Consider the following 11580-nt stretch of genomic DNA (forward strand, 5'->3'; position numbering starts at 1 on the left):
ACAACCTCAGATGAACAGCATGTGATATATTACACAATACCATCATTTATTTTACACAAAGAAAGCAAAACTGGAGAAACCATCTGTGAAAGTACACCTTTACTACAGTACTTCCTTAGATATGAAGAGGCTATGTAGCAGCCAGCTGTTGCTAATCAATTGTCTTTGATCAACTGATTATCATCGGCAAGTGTGACTACCTTTATAAAAGCTGAAGTTTTAAGAGAGTGCTGGTCTCCAGCATTGAGGTATGTGTTATCACAATGCAAAAAATACATCACCAATGATCTTAAGAGAAGCAATTGTCACTTCCCATCAATCTGGGAAGGTTATAAGGCATTTCCAAACAATCCAAAGTCCATCATTCTACAGTGAGGAAGATCTCACAAGTGGAAAACATTCAGGACAGTTGCAATCTTCCCAGGAGTGGACAATCCAGCAAATTCACCTCAAGGTCAATACTCAAGAGTAATTGCAAAAAAAATCCAAGTTACATCTCAGACTCTAGAGTTCTCAGCATATTAAATCTTACCATTTATGACAGTACAATTAGAAAAAGGTTGACCAAGTATATGTTTGGTTTGGAAGGGTTGCCAGGAGAAAGCCCGCCGCTCTATAAAGAGCATGGCAACATGGCAAAGGTTTAAAAAGTTGCATCTGAACAAATCACAAGATTTCTCTTGTAGAGATAACATGTTTGGTCATAATGCCCAGTGACAATCAAACACGGGATATCAACAGAACACATCTCATACCAACTGTCAAGCATAGTGACCGTTGGGGGTGGGGTGGGGTGATGATTTGGGCTTGTTTTGCAGCCACAGGACCTGCGTTCCTTGCAGTCATTGAGTCAACTGAATTCCTCTAAATACCAACGTATTCTAGAGTTAAATGTGATAACATCTGTCTGACACCTAAAGCTTATTCAACATATAACAGCATGATCCCAAGCAGACCTCAAATCTACAACAGAACGGCTGAAAAAGATGTTTCAATGGCCCAAACCAAGTCCAGACCTCAACCCAAATGAAATGCTGTGGCAAGACCTCAAGAGAGCAGTGCATAAACAAATGTCTACATTTTCATTCCCAATGAATTGAAGCAATGTTGTGAAGAAGAGTGGGCCAAATTTCTCCACAATGATGTGAGAGACTGTTAAATTCATACAGAAAATGATTACCTCAAGTTATTGCTGCTAAAGATTACACACACTACTGAATCATAAGGTGTACTTAGCTTTTTTACACATGGCTTATCCACTTCGGCTTTTTTTTGTATAATAAATGATGACATGGTATATGTCGTCTTGTTTTTAATCTGAGCTTGTATTTACCTACTTTTAAGAACTGCTAAAGGACCAGATGATTTTTATATGTCCTCATATGTAAAACTACAGAACTCAAAGATGGTGTACTTTCTTTTTCAAATGACTTTTTATGATTTTGCATATTGGATACAAACACATCCTGCAAGTTAAAAATTTACCTCTTGAAAATGTTATAAATATTCCAATGTTGATTACTGCAATAGGGCAAATAAGAGTTTTAGCATAAGTAAACAACTATACAAAATGGGAGATTCAAGGTGGTAGTCCATTGTTGCAACTGGAATGGTATAAATATACTTTATAAATAGATGCTATATGAAAACTAAACCCTGGATTTTCAGGGAAGAATTGGCAATTTGAAAATGGCTACGCAGAATAAACAATGGACAAGGAAAGAACTTGAGTACACCTACAAGTATTCCATATAGTTGCTCCTTGTGAGGAGACAGCAGTCTTTTACAAATTTAGAGCTCTGGGTGATTAGGGAAAGCCATCTTTTGCTCAAACCAAGGCTGGCACCTTTCAAAAGAACATACTTCCTTTTCTAAACGTTTAGAAATTGTTTAACTGCTTTTCAGTTATTACGAACATTTGAATCCACAGCCTTTGAATCCACAGTAAAGTGCAGGTGACTCTCCTTTAATCCTTAACAAAAAGCTTTAAACACAAGTTTAAAAACATTTTAAAAATATTTGGGAATAAACAGCAAAAGGTGGTTAGAATTTTGTTTCTGGAAAGTTACAAGTGGTCCAGACCGATTTGAAATAGAGTTTTGGAAGTACTGATGATTATAAGAATCCTATGTGAAAATACTTTTGTTTTGAATTATCCTAAAAAGGAAAACGTGTAGAAAGCCTTTTAAGCACTCAACAAAAACAGAGGTGGGTTGTAGATAAGATGTGAGGGAGAAAAACCAAAAATATCAGCAGAAAGAAGCCGCTGAAGGAGAAAATGAGAGGAATAAAACTCTTTTGGGGTAAATGGAGCAATATATCCCAGCCTTGCCTTTCTGCATTTTGTTATATTAAAATCTCTTATCACCAAAGCATATTGTTTTGGTTTTGCCAAAGCAGGACTGACATAATTGTTTTATAAACTCAAACAATGTTTTGTCCTGGTTTCAAAATAAAACTTTATTGTGTTCAACCCTAATTCAACTTATATATAAACTGAGCCAAAGGAATTCAGTACCTATATTTCATTCTTTTATTTATTAAATTTGTTTGCCGCCACCTCACTGCAAGCACAAAAGCTTTAACTTAAAAGGATATTTTACAATTGCTTTTATAAAATAATTTTAGATAAGTTGTATTTACACACACGTAGGGAAATCTGTGTATATCAGGTTGCATTGCTTATTGTCCCTCAGTTTCTCCATTGTCCTTTACATATAAATTTGGAAGTAAAAATCTGTAGATGATTCACATGTCTGAGATTTTACAAATTCTTTTTCCATTTTCAATACACATAATCATACTTTGCTGTTGTTGATCACATCAAATTACTTGAAGCCTAGTTGCTGGATTACCTTTGTTTTCCTCCTCCAATTATGAAATAACTATGCCACATTATCTCAGAAGCTTCTGGAAAATGAATGTACATCATGGAGTACAAATGGATGCCTTCCAGAATTTCCTCTGAAAACATTTTTCTGAAAAACAGTACAGGTCATTTTTAAAAGCATCGAAATATTTACTTCTTGACAAGGAATGCTAAGAAAATATTTTAAAACTGAACTGAAAGCAAGTTTAAAAAGAAGTTACAAATGAGATGTAATTTTATCACAATATTGCAAACTTTAAGAACAAAACTTTAAAACTGGGTACATTTCATTTGAATGGGACTTGGATAATTTAATAATTTACTGAATTTATATGCTACCCATCTTGCTATCACGACTGGTGGCTTACAAAATGAAAAAGCATTATTATAAAACATTTCAACAGTAGATATAAAAGTACAATTAACAGTATTAGTTAAGATGAGTATACAATGGAGGCGAGGTAGGATCTTCTATTTAATCCATTAACCACCTCGAGTTGGCACACTCCTATCTGGGACCCAGGTCAATCAGCAGAGCCAGATTTTAAGGCTCTTTCAAAAAGGTGGAAGCAGATCTCACCTCAAGAGGTATAATGTCCAGGACGGGAGCCAAAGCAGAAAGGCTCTTCTGGATCCTGCCAGCTGGAATTGCTTGAATAAGAAGGTCCCGAGCAAGCCCCTTCTACCAGCACAGCTGGAGTGAGATCCCATTGGGGTCAAACAGCTCCTCAGTTATGGGATTTATACCATTGGAGTTATACAGAATATGACATAATTGAATAGCCCTGACTTGAATCTTATGCTATTCCTGCTTGTGATTTATTAGGATCTTCATGACATGTGAGGATAACAGAATACAGTCCTCATTTAATGATCACTTGTTCAGTGAATTGACATATATAATGATGCTGAACAGTCAGTCCTTGTACTTATCTTAGTTGCAATGTCCCCACACACATGATTACAATCTGGATATTTGGTGTAAAACTTGTTTAATTTGACTTCTGGTGTCTTCACAAACACATTTGTATCTTTGGCAGAAACGGTTGACCAGTATCATTTTTGAGAAGGTTATTTTTGATGTATCACTCTAGTGCTATAAGTTGATGAACCCAACAATTGGCAAGTCAATGCAGTACTTACATGGCTCTAGTTCAAAAGACGTACAAGCTGATTAATATCGTTGCCTCGAAATCCAGGATTACCCATCTCTTTCTGGAATCCCATTTTATTACGGGCTGCATGCCGAGCGACGGACAGACAGAATGGCCACAAAAAATTATTGACTTCATTAAAGTACTTTCCAGCAGAGTAAACTTCATGAATAACATCTTCCAGACAAATAATTCCATGGTTTCCTATGGACAGAAAAAAAAGTGTTTTGGAAATGAAATGCCTTTCAATCGTCACCAGATTGCAAAGAAACACCGTCCCAACATCCCATGCCATTTGTTATCTTACCTAGATGTTCCTCTATCAGAACATTATCTGTCAAAGCCACCTTTTTATTTTGGATCTTTGCATGGCCTCGTTTCAGTATCAACTCTCGAATAGATTTGAGATTGGGATACCTGTGTAAATATAAACCTAGTAATAATTTTGGAAATAACAAAAAACTCAAAAGACAATTTACAATATTTTAATGGAATAATTTGTCCAAACTGATCCAAAAAGGAAAGTACTGTACTATATGTTCTTGCTATCTAGCTTTTGTTTTTAAGACATTACATTTTGTATCTTATAAACAACCTGAACAATTGTGAAAATTTCATCTTAAATTGCCTTTTCAAAAACATGCACATCATCTCCATTCTTATTTTCTTTTGGCCAGCTTAATATTTCAACCTTCCAATGTCACAACACTTATACTCTAAAATTTGGATTGTTCCATCAATTTATTACCATGATTCAAATTTAAAGATGTGCAATACCGCAAATAATTCATATATAATAAAAATAGTATTTATAATCTTAGTATGTTTTTGAATACCAAGATAAACACTATATTATTAAAACACTAACAAAAGCAACTTTCTTCAAACTTTGCACAACATATCCCAGTTTATTGCTTGGCAATAATCATTAAACACTCATATCTTATAATTGTATTTCACTCATTATTTTGCAGTTTTTGGCCTCCAGATGCCCATATTTTTCCAAAGATAACATAGGTACAGCATGATTCAAAAACTTAATTTTTACAAAACTACCACCGGTATATAGGAAAATAACGAAGAAAAATTGTGAACTATGTTATGATCCATTTTAGGCATCACCATTAATCATACTTTTATGTAATTAAAAAAAAATACATACTAACCCCCATGCCACATAAGGCTCCACTGTTTGCAGCATTTTTAATGAAGCTGGTGTCAATTTAACAAATGTGCCACTGTAAATCTTTCTTAATCTCAGCCTCTGTATCACAAGTCGCACCCGAGAACTGACTCCTTTAATTCTAAATCAACAGAAGTAAATATTGTCATTAGGCAAATCTGCATCTTGGATTTTCCAACAACAACAACAAAATCGGATATCTGTCAATGGTGCACAATACTATTGCAAACCTAAAATCCTTTTAATTCAATAGCTAATTCTCAGACATAGATGTCTTGATACAACACATGCAAAGATTATTTTCAGGTGTCAAGTCTTTTCTTAACGTACAATGATCTGAGACTCTAGCTCAAAGTATTTCCGTGTCATCTGGAATTTTAGAAATTGCAATTAAAGACACATAGAAAGCATCAACTTGAGTGTAAAATGGCTTGATTTAAAGGTCTCATGTTAAAAAAAAGCAGCAAGTTATATTTAAATACTTGTATAAATCTTAGAATTGAGGATTCAATACCAAGTACCCAGTTAATAATCTTTAGTGCTATCACTAAAGATTATTATAAATTATCACTGTGGTAGCACTAAAGATTATTATCAATATCACTGTGATGTGTACTGCTGCACTACAATTTAGATGCTCAATCTGGAGATGGAGGTGAGATGCTTATCTTTGTATTACTCATGTTACGTTTTCTATTATCCAGAATGCTCTCCACTATTCTAAGCTAAGTACACCTATAAAAAGTAGCTGTTTATGTAAGCAAGTTTATGTAAGCAAGTGGATCTGCACTTTACAAGATCAAATCAAATCATTTATTACAGCCATAAAACCAGATATAATAAAATATATAATAGATTGTAGTCATCTGTAATTTTAATATTGTAAATAAATTCCTTGCCAGTTCTTAATAATTCCAACTATCAGAGAGAGAGGGCAGTCTTCCCACAAGTATGTCAATTCATCAGGAAGGAGCCACCCTATTAAGGTAATTAATTTACAATCCCTTATTGGTGAGAACAAGCTACCCTTACTTCAGAGTTATTTTTATTCATTTAGAAGCAGCAGGAGCAAACTCCTATTAAAATAATCATAGAGAATGAAGTGTTCCTTACACTGCAATCCGTACAGCAAATGCCAGTTTGTGTCCATCAGGCATTGTCATCTGTCCAGGCTTATGTTCCATGCGCCGCAGACGGACATCATCTCTGTGTTTTCTCTGAGAGTCTCTCAAAAAAACTTCAAGGCGTTTGAATCTGATCTGTTTTCCAGTCTGATGCTGTTAAAAGAGAAAAACAAGTTTTTTAAAAAATACACCTACTTAAATCACTACATTGCTATTTATATACTGCAATTTTAATGAGAACTATGTGTTTTAAAGTGACGCGTTTTTTTTTTTTTTTTTTTTTTTTTTTTTTTGTAATAAAGTTTTATTGGTTTTTCAAAATTTATAGGGAAAAGGGTAAATGGACAGGTATACAAATTTTGGCAGTTGCAAAGTGTGTGAGGCCCCCCTCCCTCCATACCCATAGCGTACATTTATATATAATGCATTAGTATATAATTGATTATAATCAGCATATTAGTTCTATTATTAAATTCAATCAAATTAAACATTACAATATAAAATCCAAATATAATTCCATTTTCACTTTCGGTCAATTTATAATAATATGATTTTCATATTTATTTCTGTGATCTGAGTCTTCTTGCTATTGCCCCATCTCCCTCCACTGGCAGAGCTCTGGCCCCTCCCGTGTCCTGCGTGTCCGTTGTAGTGTCTGGTGGTTTCTCTAGGAGTGTTTTATTTTTTTCCATAAAGGCCTGCGCCTCTATGGGTGAGTTAATTCTGATTCTTGTCTCCTCCCAGAATATCAGCATACCTTCAGGCATCAACCATCTAAACCACACCCCTTTCTGGTATAATTTATTCGCTAATTGCGAATAATTTTTTCTTTTTTCTCTAATCTTCTTAGGGATCTGCTTCAGAATGGTTATCTCCATATCATGATATGTCAATGCTTGCCCCCTTTGTACACCCAGAATTTCATCTCTTGTGGTTTTTCTAAGGAATTTAATGTGAACCTCCCTGGGTAAATTGTGTGTTCTAGCATAAGCTGAGTTCACTCTATAAACCAGATCTATATCCCACCCCATCTGTTGTTTTTCTTTGTGTGTATAGTCAGCCAGAATGTTTGTCATGATGTCCCTTATATTTTCCCCATCTTCTTCTATAACATTTTGAAATCTAAGATAATAGGACATTCTCTCAAATTCTAATTTCATCTGTTGGATGTCAAGATCTTTGTTCCCTTTCTGCACGGCTTCCACCCCCCCCCTCACCTCCTCCACCCCGCCTTCCACAAGATTCAGTCTTTGTGAGTTCTTATATATTTGGGCTTGATTTTCTTTAATTTCATCTTTCATTTCCCTTAACTGTTTCTTGATTTCCTCCTGGCCCTGTAGAATTTGTTGAAGCATTTGTTGAAAGTCCATCTCTGTAGTCTTATGGTGCATCAGTTCTGTTATCTTTGACTGTGTGGCTGGACTGGATGTTGCGGATGTTGGAGCAGAAGTGGCAAAGCCAGGTTTTCCAGGAGGGGGTCTTTTAGATGCCATCCTTTATAACGTTAAAAGTTCAGTCCAAATATAAAGTAAGCAATTAGAAAAGAAGGGTAGCCAGGTGAATCCGGGAGCAGAATAACCAGGCAGAAGAGAATCTCTCCAATAAGTCTGGCAATAGATAGAAAATTTCCCCTAGAAGGTTAAAAAAATACCAATCCACAAGAGGTTCCTCTGGGAGACACGGAGACAAAGACCGGAAGCCTGAATTTTAAAGGTGGAGTCAGGTTTCAGAGTTCATAAAGACAACGGAAGTGTGCCATCTTGCCCTGCCAGTTTTGGGCACAGAGGCGTAACAAAGTTTTAGAAAGTTCCAAAAGTCCTCAAATCATTGTAATATGTAAAATTAAATTGAAAAGAAAATCATCTCAGCCTAAGTGAGGCTTCATTCGTTGGCTCTCCCCCCTCCTCCTTCCCCGGGGGCTGAGAGCAAAATTGTTTCTTGCCGCTTGTCCAAGGGGGGGGGGGAAACCCCCCTCCCTCCAGCCGCACCTCCAAAATGCTCCGAAAGTTGTTTTAAAGTTTTAAAAGCTGAATCAAATCTTCATGCAAAGTAAGGGATGAAGAGAGAGGCAACCTCACCGCACCGCAGCTGCTTCCTTCAATTGTAGCATTCTCCAGTCGGCTTGTAGCGAGGCGCGAGGCGTGGAAACGCGATGCGCCCTCCGAGCTTGCTCCCCGGTGCCTTGGGCGCGCGAGAGAGCCCCCGCCGGCTGCCGCCGCTGCAGGAGACCTCCGCGATGCCGCCCCTCCGGCAGGACCCCTCTGCGGGGTGTCCTGTGCCCCCCAAGGAGTGGGGAAGCCCACCGGGGAGCCGGAGCGGGCAAAGAGCTGCCCGTCGCCGCCGCCGCCGGAACCGGAAATCAAAAGTGACGCGTTTGTTCAGTGGCTGACGCTGAGCTTGTAGATCAGAAGGTCAGCAATTCAGAGGTTCGAATCCCTAGTGCTGCATAACGGAGTGAGCTCCCATTACTTGGCACAGTTTCTGCCAACCTCAAAAGCACGTAAAAAATGCAAGTAGAAAAATAGGGACCACCTTGGTAGGAAGGTAACAGTGCTCCGTGCGCTTTTGGTGTTTAGTCATGCTGGCCACATGACCATGGAGAAGACTTCGGACAGTGCTGGCTCTTCATAAAAACGGAGATGAGCACCCTCCCCCCTAAAGCCAGAAATGACTAGCAAGCATGTGCGGGGAAAACTTTACCCTTAAGTGTTTTAAAAAGCTTCCAATGATAGTGATCTAAGGGTTAAGAGTTAGTTAGATAAGGGATAAAGGAGTAATTACAATGGGGCCAAGTGAAAAACAAGTCAGGTTTTTAATGAAACAAAAGTTTTGTTATAGCAAAATTAACATATTTAAAAAGTTTTTATGTTTATGAAATTCACCACTTAGGTATAACAGTACAGTATGCTGTATTGCACAGTATGCACAGTATTTATGCATTGATTTTTATTTTGACCTGCCTTTTATTTTAATCAACTCAAGGTAGCATACATACCTAATACTCCTTTCTCAGTCATCACTACCACAACACAGTGAATTGGGCTGAAAGAAGAGTGAGTGGCAAGCTTTCATTCCAAAGTGAGGACTAGAGTCTCCCAGTTCTAGTCTACTATAACAAATTAGATCTCAGTAAGCTACCATGAGTCCTACAACTACATGAAGAATATTATAACTAGGTTTTTATAAATAATGAACATGAAAAGTGGAAGGGAAGTTTTGTGAAATGTAAGCATCAACCTGCAAGAGACAATGAGGAGACACTACCTATTCTTGGAGAAGGAATCATAAAATGTGAAGACAAACCACAGAACATATCAGATATGACATCAATACCTGTGAACCAACTGAAAAGAAAGCATGATACAACTTAGATATTTAATCATATTGCATCTGTTTTAAATTTGATTTTTTTTTTAAAAAGAAAATCCTCTGGTATTTGCTTCTCCTTAATCTCCCAGTCCCAAACAATCCTGGAAGAATATTTCTGCCCAAAGCAATCCAGGCTCTTGATATTACCGATCTTATAACATGGTTTGCCCTACTTTAGGTGAGCCCTACCTTTCTCTTGTCAAGTAGGGCTTGCTTTGCCTGGGTGGCCTTGATTGCCTGATAGACTTTTCTTTTCTTTAGGATGTTTTCCGGTACCAAAGGAATCTTCTTTGGAGGCCTAAAGAAAAAGCAACCATTATTTAGTATAAGTCAGTACATTTGTATTTAAAGAAAGCTATTTTACACCCACCAATTGTTATCAGACCTTTATACTTAGCCAGAACCCCTGATAGTCCCACTGGGGGCATACATATTATGAGAGAGACCACATTTAAACTCTCCTTTGGGAGGGAAGGTGCCGTTTCCTATCTAAATTTATGGTAAAATGCATCTGGACCCGCATACTTCTTTGACCCGATTTTTCACAGTTTTATCTACTGCTTTTGTCTCTGAAGAAGCCAGCATTTTAAGTCAAACAACTTTACTCTGCTTCTCCTTCCGGCCTGACCCGAATTAAGCCCCCTCTCTCAAAATCTTGGTCCATTAAACGTTCCTGTCCCATCCAGGTACAGCTTCTAAGAAATCAAGGCTTTCGCAACGATCTTACTCTACCGATTCAGCGAAAACGTGCCCACCCTTTTCCTTTAGCCTCTCTTTATGAATATACAGCCCCACAAACTTTCTAAAACTGCGACCTATCTGGAGATGGAAGTAGATTTTCCTATGTCTCAACACTCACTCGAGCTCCGCCATGCCTCCTTCCCCAGGATCCTCGCTAAGGGCACCGCGCATGCGCAAGCTGACTGCCGCAAAATGGGAGGAAATGATTGGTATTGGGAGTCGTAAAGCGTCTCTATTATGAAACCTCGGCTTCGAAAGAAACGTTAGGTTGGTTCTTTTTTTGGTTTAAAACGTAGCAGGTTTATAACAAGTTTTATATGCAATTTATAGCAGTTTTTTTTTAAAAAATTAACTGGTATCATTGCGGAAAGGTGGTTTTCTGGATAGCTTTGAAAACTGGGAGGTGGAGGCAGAAAGTGGCGTTTTCCCATAGAAACCCGCTGAGAAAGAATAAGCCTCCCACATCTGGGTTGTAAAAATCCAGGTGATTCCCCCTGAATGAACCGGAAGATCTAGAGTTAGTCTAGATTAGATAAGATCGAATTTAAGTGTTTTGTCTTGAAGCCACTCAACAAGATCGGGTAGGAAGTAAGACGGAGAAAGTGTAGAACCACTTAGAATTTTAGTGCGGGGCTTATGTCGAGGTTTGTTTTGTTTTCAAGGTTTCCGGAACTTCGAAAACGCAATATCGGTGCTAAAATAGCCATGAGTGCGTAGGAAATTTTTTATGTCCAGCCTTCAATGTTAGTAATGCGCATCCCAAAGAGATGACAATTAATTTGCAAAGATAACGGCTCATTCTACACTTAAACTGCCTGTTCCAATAAGGCGACACGACTGCATATGCTTTGTGTTTCATTGATTTCATTGTGAATACTAGATTTGTTTTCTTTTAATATGAAGAATAAATGAAGGTAGAGTATAAGAAACATTGGGGTTGTTTGTTTTTGCAGAGACAGGACACATCTCCAGTTACAACTGCTTAAAATTGTGAAGTTTTTTTTTCCAGTTTCTGATTTTTTTTTTAATTCAGCAAAATTTTCAGAAAAGGATGGTAGGGAGAGAGGACTTCTGAAATCAAAAAGTTAGATTTCTCTAATAAAGTATATAACAAACATACATTTGAAGTGGAGTTGTTTT

At 37.4% G+C, this 11580-nt stretch overlaps 1 protein-coding gene across 1 annotated transcript; it reads right to left on the bottom strand.

Annotated features, from left to right (window-relative positions):
* Window positions 1–4012: 4012 nt before the first annotated feature.
* RPL7L1 (ribosomal protein L7 like 1) lies at window positions 4013–10715 on the bottom strand. Its single transcript, XM_081959372.1, has 6 exons — window positions 10559–10715; window positions 9889–9997; window positions 6320–6483; window positions 5190–5327; window positions 4331–4440; window positions 4013–4227 (listed from the first exon to the last, which is right to left on the bottom strand). Exons 1-6 carry the CDS (start codon window positions 10609–10611, stop codon window positions 4019–4021), a joined length of 783 nt encoding a protein of 260 aa, XP_081815498.1. The 5' UTR covers window positions 10612–10715; the 3' UTR covers window positions 4013–4018.
* Between the last annotated feature and the right edge of the window lie 865 nt (window positions 10716–11580).

This window comes from Natrix helvetica, assembly GCF_964273705.1.
Source record: "Natrix helvetica genome assembly, chromosome: 7".
Taxonomy (NCBI): domain Eukaryota; kingdom Metazoa; phylum Chordata; class Lepidosauria; order Squamata; family Natricidae; genus Natrix; species Natrix helvetica.